Source organism: Setaria italica, chromosome VII (genome assembly GCF_000263155.2).
Source record: "Setaria italica strain Yugu1 chromosome VII, Setaria_italica_v2.0, whole genome shotgun sequence".
NCBI classification, from domain to species: Eukaryota; Viridiplantae; Streptophyta; class Magnoliopsida; order Poales; family Poaceae; genus Setaria; species Setaria italica.
In genome coordinates this window covers 35,486,067-35,498,368 of record NC_028456.1, presented here as the reverse complement: position 1 = coordinate 35,498,368, position 12,302 = coordinate 35,486,067, and the positions used below count along the sequence as shown (strand labels likewise).

At 43.8% G+C, this 12,302-nt stretch overlaps 2 protein-coding genes and 1 pseudogene across 2 annotated transcripts; all 3 read left to right on the top strand.

The window, feature by feature from the left end:
- The first annotated feature begins 276 nt into the window (after positions 1-276).
- Positions 277-1,282, top strand: LOC101783458 (annotated as a pseudogene).
- Positions 1,283-1,660: 378 nt separating this feature from the next.
- Positions 1,661-6,556, top strand: LOC101784528 (signal recognition particle 54 kDa protein, chloroplastic). The gene is made up of 15 exons (XM_012847923.2): positions 1,661-1,857; positions 1,962-2,070; positions 2,788-2,855; positions 2,944-3,045; positions 3,360-3,512; positions 3,601-3,678; positions 3,826-3,951; positions 4,147-4,249; positions 4,535-4,635; positions 5,000-5,137; positions 5,234-5,377; positions 5,498-5,573; positions 5,677-5,762; positions 5,863-5,991; positions 6,077-6,556. The coding sequence occupies exons 1-15, from the start codon at positions 1,696-1,698 to the stop codon at positions 6,152-6,154; spliced, it is 1,653 nt and encodes a 550-aa protein (XP_012703377.1). The 5' UTR covers positions 1,661-1,695; the 3' UTR covers positions 6,155-6,556.
- A 240-nt stretch (positions 6,557-6,796) lies between these two features.
- LOC105913544 (signal recognition particle 54 kDa protein, chloroplastic) lies at positions 6,797-12,198 on the top strand. The gene is made up of 15 exons (XM_012847883.2): positions 6,797-7,013; positions 7,124-7,229; positions 7,793-7,860; positions 7,944-8,045; positions 8,333-8,485; positions 8,573-8,650; positions 8,736-8,861; positions 9,235-9,337; positions 9,438-9,538; positions 9,942-10,079; positions 10,170-10,313; positions 10,450-10,525; positions 11,125-11,210; positions 11,559-11,684; positions 11,779-12,198. Exons 1-15 carry the CDS (start codon positions 6,843-6,845, stop codon positions 11,866-11,868), a joined length of 1,668 nt encoding a protein of 555 aa, XP_012703337.1. The 5' UTR covers positions 6,797-6,842; the 3' UTR covers positions 11,869-12,198.
- The last annotated feature ends 104 nt before the right edge of the window (positions 12,199-12,302 follow it).

The following is a 12,302-nucleotide window of genomic DNA, read 5'->3' as shown; positions in this document are numbered from 1 at the left end:
TGCTGCTTGCTTGCCTGCGGCCCTTCCATTATCTAATTCTGCTTTGAATCAGGATGGCAAGACTGAAACACGGATGCGGACTGACGACTGCTGTACTGCCTCAGGGCCGGGCATGCCGTCCACCACCAGCACGCGCTGCGCCTCGCAGCCTGGCCGCCCGGCCGGCTCGCCGTTGCGCGGCGCTCAGAACCTGAGCCGGCCTGAGCTCTCGGCGCTCGAGCATCTTCTCCTCCTCCTCGATGGGGAGCCCCTTGGTCTCCGGCACGCAGACGAGCGATGCTGGCGACGAGCAGCCTCCTGGGAAGCTGGAACACGTTCCGAACCATCTCGCTCGCAAGAGTGCTGGCGGCGGAGTCCTCGGCGGCATGGCCGTCGTCAATGGTGGCGGACGGTCGGACCCTGGGGGTGGACGGTAAATCCCTGGGCCTGTCTCGGACGTTGGATCGGGCATGGGCGGCCGAGATCGGCACGGATCGCCGCAAGGTAGCGAGGCGCCGAAAACCTCTCCGCCTTCCCCGCGCGACGCGACGCCCTCCACGACGGGTGCTCTCGCGCCGCGGCGGCATGCCGTTGCCGGAGAACCCGACGCTGCTGGAGGCACTGTGGCGTGGAACCACCCCATCCCCAAGCAGCCCATCGACCCGGCGTCCTTCACTGAGATCTTGGGCGAGCTCCATTTCCAAGAGAGGCAGCCCGAGCGAGCCGTCCTGCTGCAGCCGGCGGCGGCGCCGCGCCCGGCATCGTGTGGCTCGACATCGCCGCCGCCGCCAAGGCCGAGAAGAGCAAGGGTGGATCGTCGCTGGACGCGCTCCTGAGGCCCAAACCGGCGAGCACCGTGGCCACATTGAAGAGGAGCGCGAGGTTGTGCCTGTCTGCCTGAAAAAGAGCTCGGCCTCGCTGCTGCTCTGCACCGAGAGCACCGTGGACGCCGATGACATGCTCAAGGACATGGAGCCAGACAGCAGTTTCTTGGAGAGCACCGGTAGCGGTAGCGTGGTTGAGGAAGGAAAAGGAGGAGAAGCGGCCGCTGACGTTCCCGCCGCCGCCGATACGGTGGATCGGGCGCGGCGGGACGAAGCCGTGCGTGTGCTTTCCAGTCGTTCTGGGCGGATGGGCGTCTCGTGCTTATGGAGGTAGTGATGCCGGTGAAAGAGCTCCTGCAGGCGGCGCCCGATGGCGGCCGGCTCAGGCTGCAGTTCGTAACGCCTCCGCCGCAGCTGGTGTTGTGGGCGTCGACGAGGACGAAGACAGCCACGATTTACTAGTCCAGAGGGTACGGTAATTAATATCGCAATACTTGGCTTAGTTAATTATGCGTGTGTACCCGTTAATCCTTTTTAGAAAACATGATTGATGAATGCCAAATGTAATCTTCCTATTCACCAGTCACAAATTCAGAATGAATTCATCTTGAAATATCTATCATCTCGAAATGTGCAATTTTGAACTTGCTCGTCATGTATTCGTTATTCCACTCTTCGTCACACTAGACTAGTAGGTGTTCTCCGATGGGCTCAAATACACCAAGGCCAGCCAGGTAAGGCCCATTCTTGCTCGGTAAACACTACACGGGCCACAGAACCCAAGAAGATTCTCTTCCTCGGGGGCCCACCTGCATTTCACGGAACGCCAACCGCTCTTATCCCCCAGTCCGTCGGGTTCGGCTAATTGCTTCCTCCCCCCTCCGCCGAGGAAATGGACGCCACCGCGCTCGCGCTCCACTCTCCCCCGGCGGCGGTGGTCACCCGCTGCTCCCCGGAGAAGCTAGCCTTCGCCTCCCTACACCTTCGCTGCTCCTCCACAGGGTCGTTCCACCTCCGCGCGTCCCGGAACCCCGCCTTGCGCGCCCTCTCTCTGGTCCGTTAGCTAGCTAGCTAGCCTTTTCTTCTGGGTTCCGGAAGAGGATCGCATTTGTTGGGCCTTGATGTTTTAGTGCATATGTTTACCTATGGGGATTCTAGGGATGGAGGAGACGCAGGAGGAGGGGGAACGGGCTGGTTGTGCGGGCGGAGATGTTTGGGCAGCTCACCACGGGACTCGAGTCCGCCTGGAACAAGCTGCGTGGCGTCGGTGAGTCGGTTCGCTTCTTGATTCCTACCATCGATGCCTGAATTCCTTTGTTTTTTCATGGGAAACTCCAGAAAGCGTCACAAAACTGCCTCTGCGTAGCCTGGGTAGTTGAATTCGGTAGAAATTGTTAATTTTGCTGACTTTGTGGCAACTGGCCAGTGAACACTACTTCCTTTTCTTTTGTGAGGTGCTGGGGACTTGGGCTGCTCCCCCTCCATAATATAATTGTATGTAAAGGCGAAGGCGCTCTGTTTGAGAAAAATAAAATGTAGCACCATGCTAATGCCAAACATGAATACATTATTTGGGGGTCCCCGCTAAAGTTTAGCACCTGTCACATCGGATGTTTGGATGCTAATTAGGAGTATTAAACATAGGTTAATTACAAAAATAATTGCATAGATGGAGTCTAATCGCGAGACGAATCTATTAAGCCTAATTAGTCCATGATTTGACAATGTGGTGCTACAATAACCATTTGCTAATGATGGATTAATTAGGCTTAATAGATTCGTCTCGCGAATTAGCACAGTGTTCTGCAATTAGTTTTATAATTAGCTCATGTTTAGTCCTCTTAATTAGCATCCGAACATCCGATGTGACACTGCTAAAGTTTAGCACCTAGTATCTAAACACCCCCTTAGTCTGCGATGTAGCAAGTTAGTACAGGGTTAACCAAAGGTCATTAAGATTAACAAAGTGCCCTTTTCATTTAAGACGTGCTAACAAAGGAAAATATCACTGAACCAATGCGGGACATTAGAAGGTCACTTCTGGAAGCAGATGTAAGTACCTTGCAGCTTCTAATTGTACTCATCAGTTCATTTTGTACCTATATAGTCTGAGCACTGAAGTTTCTCCTGCTTTCATCAGGTTAGTCTGCCAGTTGTGAGACGTTTTGTTTCATCCATTAGCGAAAAGGCTTTAGGTGCAGATACTATCAAAGGAGTTCGACCAGACCAGCAACTAGTGAAGGTATGTTGTGCCATACTACCTTTAAGGGATCAATAGATAACAAGCACACAAATGTATGTTTGGGATAATCATTTTTTTTGTCACTTTGGTGTTCCCCACAATACATATTAGATTCTCTTAGCTGTTAAGTTCCCTTTTTTGTCTCTAGTAATAGTGAAACTCACTAGCAAATAAAATTACTATAATATGCATAAACAATCTTCTGTTGAATGTTCAGTAATCACCTATTGGTCTATGCTAATGAAAAGACTAAAATCTTGTCAATTTTATTTATACGGTTCTAGCACAAGAAAATAACATAATTGGTGCTGCAGATTGTGCATGACGAACTTGTACAACTGATGGGTGGAGAAGTATCTGATCTGGTATTTGCAAAAAGTGGCCCGACAGTTATCTTACTGGCAGGTCTACAAGGTGTTGGGAAGACTACTGTTTGTGCAAAGCTTGCATTCTATTTGAAGAAACTGGTGCATTCCTAAGCCTTTTATTTTTGAGTATCTGGTAGGCTTTAATGCTTGATAATCTATAGATACTTATATCAGAGTTAGGTTACAGGGGAAGAGCTGTATGCTGGTCGCTGCAGATGTTTACAGGCCTGCTGCCATTGATCAACTTACTATACTGGGTGAACAGGTACGCTTTATATTACTTAGCCTTGAATAGTTGCATGTGACAGCTCTAAAAATTAAGAAGCGGATGTACCATCAGATTTTTTACCATCATGTAACATTTACTTTTGTAATTTCCTTCTGTTTTATTTTATTTTATTGGGATTGACAGGTGGGTGTACCAGTTTACTCAGAAGGAATGGGGGCCAAACCTCCACAGATAACCAAGAATGCTGTGGAAGAAGCGAAAAGCAAGAATATTGATGCCATTGTGGTAGATACTGCTGGAAGACTGCAGGTTAGCCTTCTGTGTATCCCCTTTAATTTTTCAGTCTAAGGTCACAACTCATATGGAATTCTGGTCTGAACCTGATTCATCTGCACCTTTATACGCATGAACAATGTGTATTATTCAGATAGCATATTAACTAGCATTGCCTTTATGGTTTAACTTGCATTATTGATGCTAGCTGATCACCTTTCTGTCATTCAGATTGATAAAGCGATGATGGATGAACTGAAAGAAGTGAAGAAGGCAGTTAATCCTACTGAGGTACTGCTTGTTGTTGATGCCATGACTGGCCAAGAAGCTGCAGGTATCCACCTTTTGCTTCTTCCTGCTATTTCAGTCTTCTTGTTGCCAAGTGATAGCATTCTTTACAACACTTGTTAGAACTGCAGCAATGCAACACAGTAATCCAAAAAATTAGCTGTCGCTCTGAAATTGGCTATCGGTAAAGTTTTAACAAGTTTGTTGCTTATAGTGCTCCTGTAGAGCAAGATTTTTGTTCTTCTGGTCCTATAAACTCAAATAAGCTTAGCGACTCTTTCCTTCAATAGTATTCCAACATTTGCATAAATATTTCTTTTCTGATATGCAGCACTTGTCACCACCTTCAATATTGAGATTGGTATCACTGGAGCCATACTTACTAAACTGGACGGTGATTCCAGGGGTGGAGCAGCACTAAGTGTTAAAGAGGTCATTGCTTGCCAGAAACTTTTCTTGCCATCATATCAATTAATGATTAGTTGATGATGTAAAAAAATATTATTGTCTATTTACCACTGTTTGATTAAATTGCAGTTTCTTATGCCAGGGACATAACTTTTTATTCGTGTGTATATCTTTAGATTATCCTTTTTCACTTGTTTGTCACAGTTATGAATGATAAAGATATGTCATCATCACCATTTTCACCGCACTGCATGCATATATATGATTTTATGAGAAGTCTTATATCCTCAGCAGCTATCTTGTGGTCATTGCCCTGTAGTACATTTAAGTATTTCTTATTTTCAGTTGGTACATGAAAGTAAAATTCACTGCTTAACTAATCATGCAGGTATCTGGAAGGCCCATTAAATTTGTAGGACGCGGAGAACGATTGGAGGACCTCGAGCTTTTCTATCCTGATCGCATGGCGCAACGAGTTTTGGGAATGGGAGATGTACTTTCATTTGTCGAAAAAGCACAAGAAGTTGTAAGTAGCTTCCTGTAAAACTAGTCCTTTGTTGTAGTCCTAAGAAATGTTGTGAAGATTTTATGTTGTTTACAATTTTACATCTGGTACAACTAGATGCGGCAAGAAGAAGCTGTAGAATTACAGAAGAAAATTATGAGTGCAAAGTTCGACTTCAATGACTTCTTAAAGCAATCTCAAAATGTTGCAAAGATGGGTTCCATGAGCCGAGTAATTGGGATGATTCCTGGCATGAACAAGGTACATGAGCATGTTGAATTAGTTTGTTCTCCAACTTGACATGACAGCTATGCATTACAACCATGTTTAAATTTGATATGGTAAACGCCAGCACCTGAAAGCAGTTCTCCTTCTAAACAGGTTACTCCTGCACAAATAAGGGAAGCTGAGAAAAGACTTGCATTTGTGGAGTCAATGATTAATGCAATGACTGCCGGTACGTTATTTCTGTATTTGAGCTGTTTATATGAAACCTACTTGGATGGCTGCTTCTGTTATGGACCTAGATGCCCAATTGGTTTTTGTTCTGGGATTTGCAGAGGAAAGAGAGAAGCCTGAGTTACTAGCCGAATCACGTGAAAGGAGGATAAGAGTGGCTGAGGAGTCTGGAAAGACCGAGCAAGAGGTTTAGTTCTGCGCTTATGATATCACCAGTCACCAAAAGTCCATAATGCTCTAGTTATACCAAAACATGGAGCTAACAAGGTTGTTCTTTTTCCCATTAGGTGAGCCAACTGGTTGCTCAACTTTTCCAAATGCGTGCTCAGATGCAGAAATTGATGGGTATGGTGCAAGGACAAGAAGCAATAGCAGGCATGGGAGACCTCATGGACTCACTTAAAGCTGAAGAAAAGGTAACGATGTCTCAGGCGGTGTGAATATTTCTGGTAAGTTTTCCCAGAGGAACTTGAGTTTTCTGAATTCTTGTGCATCATTCAGGCACCACCTGGCACCGCACGGCGGAGGAGGAGGAACATCAAGCCGAAGCAGAGGAACCTGGATGCAGTTTTGAGCTAGCCTGCTGGCTGATGCACCGGAGTTGAAACTCGAAGTTTTGGCTGGGGACCCTCATCATCAATTGTGGTAATGTGTTTGGATTTAGAAGAGGGTGGGAAATGTTGTCAAATTCAACAAGTTGTGATCCTTGCCAATGCATGGTTGGGCACCGCTGTCTGGACTCGCTAGAATAGTAGAATGTGACTTTGGCCTAGTCAAATGCAATGTCCAGATGAGGCCCTCGTTAAATGGTGGTTACAAGTCCAAAAATGCCACAATTATGTATGTATGATTTGTGAATACAGTTTATGTATGGATCACTAGTTTGGTAGTTTAATGATAATTGATGAAATACTAGATATGCTTGGTATTTCTCATGCATAAATATGTATGTAAGCAGGATAAAAAGTTTCTTTTACGGTATTCTGTTCGGAATTACTTTTGTGAATGGCAATTCAGGATTAAAATCCATCCCATAACTTTTGTTTAGAGGAAAATCCATCCAATCCAATAGCTATGTTGTATTTTGTTTCAAAATGGAGCCCATTTGGCAGTAAGGCCCAACCTGTCAGCCCATTAGAAGAGGAATGAACTCAGGCCGGCCTTCTTCTGCAATCGCTACGAGCCCATTTCCAACTGCTCTTATCCGCCTCGTCGCTTCCCTCTCCTCCGCAGAAGGCAGCTCTCCTCTCCTCATCAAGCCTCTCCGATGGAGGCCACTAGAACACTCGCGCTCTCCTCGTCCCCCGCCGCCGCGTGCCGGTCGCCGGAGAAGGCAGCCGTGGCCCCCCTCTACCTCCGCCGCTTCTCAACCACCTCCTCCCTCCAACTCCGCGCGGTCCAGAGTCCAGCACTTCGCGCCCGCTCTTCACACTTCCCGGTCCGCTAGCTCCTCCAAGTCCTCAGCCTTTCGTTTCCTCCCTTTCCTAGGTGAGGTGTTTGCGTTTTGGCTTGAATTGTTTTAAACTGTTTGTCTCTACGCTCGATCAGGGATGGAGGAGGCGGAGGAGGGCGGGCGGGTTGGTCGTCCGGGCGGAGATGTTCGGGCAGCTCACCACCGGCCTCGAGTCCGCCTGGAACAAGCTGCGGGGAGTCGGTGAGCTTCGTTATTGCTTTCTACGTTTGTACTTCTATGGATTCTCTTTGAGCACAAGTAATCTGTGTTCTGTACAATGCAGTGGACACAAATTTTGGTGCATTTCATAATTAAAATGGGCAACTAGCTAGAATAATTGTTGTTTAGAATCGTGAATTCGTGATGTCCTCCACGTGACATGTTTTTCAAATGCTGAGTCCATCTGTGCGATATGGTGCTTGAGGACAATGGTTTCTATCTTCCGTACAAACTGATTCAGCAATTGTCAGTACTCAGTGCCTTGTACATTATAAAAAACTGATTCCCTATAGCCTTAGCTAGCAGCCTCCATGACTGGTTTTAAAATTCAAGAATTGCGTGCTTGCACATCCAGAATATGCTGTAATGTTGGGGTACTGTCCTGTCTTAGTTGTTGGCAGAACTTGTGTATCATTCTGTCATGAGATGAGACTGTGAGCAGCTGATATGCTCTTGCATAACATGGTGCAGTTATGGAGTTATACCTGCACACTTTACAAATTCTGCTCGATTTTTACTTAACAAAATGCGTTTTCTGGTTCAAGATGTATTGACAAAGGAAAACATTGCCGAACCAATGCGAGATATTAGAAGAGCACTTCTGGAGGCAGATGTATGTTTCATCCCTACTTCAGCATGACATTTATTTTGTATTCTTTTTTGCCTTCATAACGTAACGCGGAACCAATCTTTCAGGTAAGTTTGCCGGTAGTGAGGAGATTTATTGAATCTGTAAGTGAAAAGGCTGTAGGAACCGATGTTATCCGAGGCGTCAGTCCTGATCAGCAGCTGGTGAAGGTATACCCATGTTATAGGTTCATCTAATTGTATGAAGGATATTTCTACTGAAGTTTGTTAGAGATAAATTTGTTTGTTTGATTTGGACTTGCTTAACTATTTAAATATAAAGTTCTCAATTTATCTTTCTAGGAGAGGTAGATAAATTACTGGAGATAATGTAATTGTGCATGGAAGCAACCTTAACTAGGAAATTCAGTGTTTAATTTTATTTTGACAAATGTGCTCTTCCCATACGAATTGATGTGCTTCTAACACTGGAGGACTAACTTAACTCAGTGGCACAGGTTGTAAATGATGAACTTGTACAACTGATGGGCGGCGAGGTATCAGATTTGGTATTTGCAAAATCTGGTCCAACAGTTATCTTGTTGGCAGGTCTGCAAGGTGTTGGGAAGACTACTGTCTGTGCAAAGCTTGCCTTGTATTTAAAAAAAATGGTGCTTTCCTTAAGCCTGTCCTTTAAGAAATTCCTAATATATATACCCAGAGACTTTTGGTACTTATAGACCAGACTCAGGTTACAGGGGAAGAGTTGTATGCTGGTTGCTGCAGATGTTTACAGGCCTGCTGCCATTGATCAACTCACTATTCTGGGTAAAAAGGTAATAGTTGTTTGGAAGTTCAACGCTGTGTCTGAATGTTCTTCTATAACTTACTCTTCAGTGGAACACATTTGAACTATGATAGGTTGGTGTACCAGTTTACTCAGAGGGAACTGATGCAAAGCCATCTCAAATAGCCAAAAACGGTTTGAAGGAGGCAAAAAGCCAGAAGACAGACGTGATTATAGTGGATACTGCTGGAAGACTGCAGGTCAGTCATGTTTGTTGCTTCAGTATTTGTTCCTCTGATTTGTAGCTGTTATTGCAATAGTTAGATGGTATCTTTTGTAAGCTCTTGTTACTAGATCATAATCATGCTGAACTTTGAGCATGTTATGTTGTGCTTACATATCTGATTAAATAGTTGTGCTTACGTATCTGATTAAATTGCACTAGTTTTTTCTTATTGGTAAGACAGTAAGTTAGTTTGCAACAAAACACCAAATGATTTGAAATGTTCGAGATTTTGAATGAGATGTGTATAATGTTCACATGTCTTTCAAACTTACATTATTCTTCATACTACTTGCCTTAAGTTTGACCATCACCACTGATGCCAGATGATTAATCTTTTCTATCATTAGGTAGACAAAGCGATGATGAATGAGTTGAAAGAAGTAAAAAAGGCTGTAAATCCTACAGAAGTTCTGCTTGTGGTTGATGCCATGACTGGCCAAGAAGCTGCAGGTATGTCGCTGCGTTTTGTTTTATTATCATTTTAATACTTCTGTTTGCAATTTACATGATGTCCTTCATGGTGAACTTATTTATTTTCTGGTATGGTTAGGATTGGTCAGCTCCTTCAATGATGAGATTGGCATAACTGGTGCTATACTGACGAAACTGGACGGTGACTCCAGAGGTGGAGCAGCACTGAGTGTTAAAGAGGTCTCTTGACTAACAGAACTCTTACCCATCATTTTGTTTCATAGGGTAGCTTCAGCCTTCAGGCAGCTATTATTTCGAGGTTCTTTGCAAGAAACTACTAATTTGTGATAATGCCACATATTCGGCAGGACCATTTAGTGGAAATATATCATCACTTTATGGGTTCAATTGGTCATGTCACATTACTTTTTGTATTTAATCCTTATTCTTTTTTTACTTACCTACGATATACACAAAGGAAGAGACATGATGAACCACTATACATGAAAGTGGTAAAATCATAAATGTTCACCAACTTGTTTTATTCCTATATTCATCAGCAGTTTAATTTCTTGATTCCTTCCTTCCTTTAACTAGTACGCTGTTTATAATAAATAAATATGAACAACTGAAAAACTTGCAGGTGTCAGGAAAGCCCATCAAGTTCGTAGGGCAAGGAGAAAGAATTGAAGATCTTGAACCTTTCTATCCAGATCGTATGGCACAGCGTATCCTGGGAATGGGAGATGTACTCTCATTTGTTGAAAAAGCACAAGAAGTGGTAAGTACCTCCTGTGAAATGTTCCTTTTCTCTTGTCTTTCATTAGACTATTATTTGATATCCTATGGTGTAACTTGTTTGTACAAGTAGATGCGTCAAGAAGATGCTGAGGAATTACAGAAGAAGATCTTGAGCGCAAAATTTAACTTCAATGACTTCCTGAAGCAAACACAAATGATCGCAAAAATGGGTTCGTTCAGTCGTTTAATTGGCATGATTCCAGGCATGAACAAGGTGCAGCTATGAACTTATGGAGCCCATTTATTAGCATGTATAATGGAACTGCATCTTGAAAAATGAACGAGGTGCAAATATTCAAGCTTTTAACTTGAATTTTTTAAGAAGCAGCTCTTGCCTTTGTTTTGAATAGGTTACACCAGCACAAATTCGTGAAGCTGAGAAGAATCTCAACTTCATGGAGTCAATGATCAATGTAATGACTCCTGGTATGTACTCTAATCATAACACACATCATGAATATATCTTTTTACATGTGCCTCCTGAAATCTTACTACTATGGTTTCTATATTTTCTAATTTACTGTTCCAAGCTGTGCATGAGAAAAATAGGGCATGCATCTGATAATTATTTTGATTTGTGAACTAGAGAGTTTGCCACATTTTGAATAGGTCGTCCATGCTTGATTAACATGTATTACGAAACGTGCGATAATGTGATATCTAGATTAGTTTTCACTTGCAATCGGCAGTTTGGTTTTTGTTCTCACATCAACAAGGCAGGCATTGAGTTACCTAGATTTGAGATTGCTCTGCTTTTTACATAAGTATCTGATTGCTATTCAATTTTCCACATTATTTTGACATTTATTTATTAATATGAACTCTTAAAGATTGCTTGCTCAAGCGTAACAGTTTCTTTTTAATAACTGCACATATGGCATGGCTTCACATGTAACTTGGTAAGGTTCCATCCAATGTCACTAACTAAATAGTCTTAGTCAATAGTCAATCATAATGGTTTGGAGCATGATGATGATGCACCCCTTGTCCCTTTGGCCCAGTTATATATTCATTTACTTGTGCAGAGGAAAGGGAAAGACCAGAATTACTGGCTGAGTCACGCGAGAGAAGGAAAAGAGTGGCCAAGGACTCCGGAAAGACCGAACAGCAGGTTCAGTTCTTATCATACAATCATTTTCTCCTATACTCCCTCCGTCCCAAAAAGAATGATGTTTTGGCATTCAAGATTTGTTCCAAAAAGAATGACGTTTTAAGATTTAAATCTTATGCATGCATAATCTGGCGCGTTGATTTCGTGCATGCATGATTAAATGGAAACATATTTTCTCCATTTTCTATATGCAAACTGAACTAACTAAGGGTACGTGCATCTTTTTCATTCACCCTTAATCTGTCTGAAAAATCCTAAAAAGTCATTCTTTTTGGGACGGAGGGAGTATGTTTAGTATGAGCCAAACTAACCACTGAGGGATTTAATCAACTGTTCCTTCCCTATTAGGTGGGCCAATTGGTTGCGCAGCTCTTCCAAATGCGCACCCGGATGCAGAAAATGATGGGTGCCATGCAAGAAAAAGACTCTCCTGATATGGACAAACTCATGGAGTCAATTAAGGCTGAGGAGCAGGTAAAAGGCGCCTCTAGTGCAGAACCTGATAACTGCTTTGGGGCATACATCTTTTTTGCTGAGTTAAACACCTTTTGCAAATTGTGTCATTCAGGCTGCTGCTGGTACTGGACGGCGCAGGAGGAAGTATGGCAACCTGAGGCAGCGGCAACTGGATGCGATGCGTGGTTTTCGCCGACGTTGAGATGCTCACCGGCGGCTCTGAGTCTGCCGTATGCCTACCTGCCTAGCTACCTGCATGAACGATAGCATCCCAGGAACTTGGCCTGGATTCAGAAGTGAAAATAGAAGTGCTTTCGGGTGCTCTGTAATTGGAATTGCATCTGAATGCATTTACTCGGTCTAGCTGCGGCCGTGTGCAGCTGTTTCTATTTTGCAGTATTAGCTACAGATCTACAGTACCTTTTGTGATGCACTGGCGTGTTTGGATCCTTAGGCTAAAGTTTAGCTCTTGTTCGGATGCTACAAGCTCTAATTCACGAGATGAATATATTAAGTCTAATTTTTACGATGATTTGGAGTAGCTCATGCGGTCATGCCCTGTGTCCTTGGTTGTTTCAAGGCATGTCGCTCTTAACATTGAATAATGCTGAATACTGACGAGAGATGGTCGGTTAA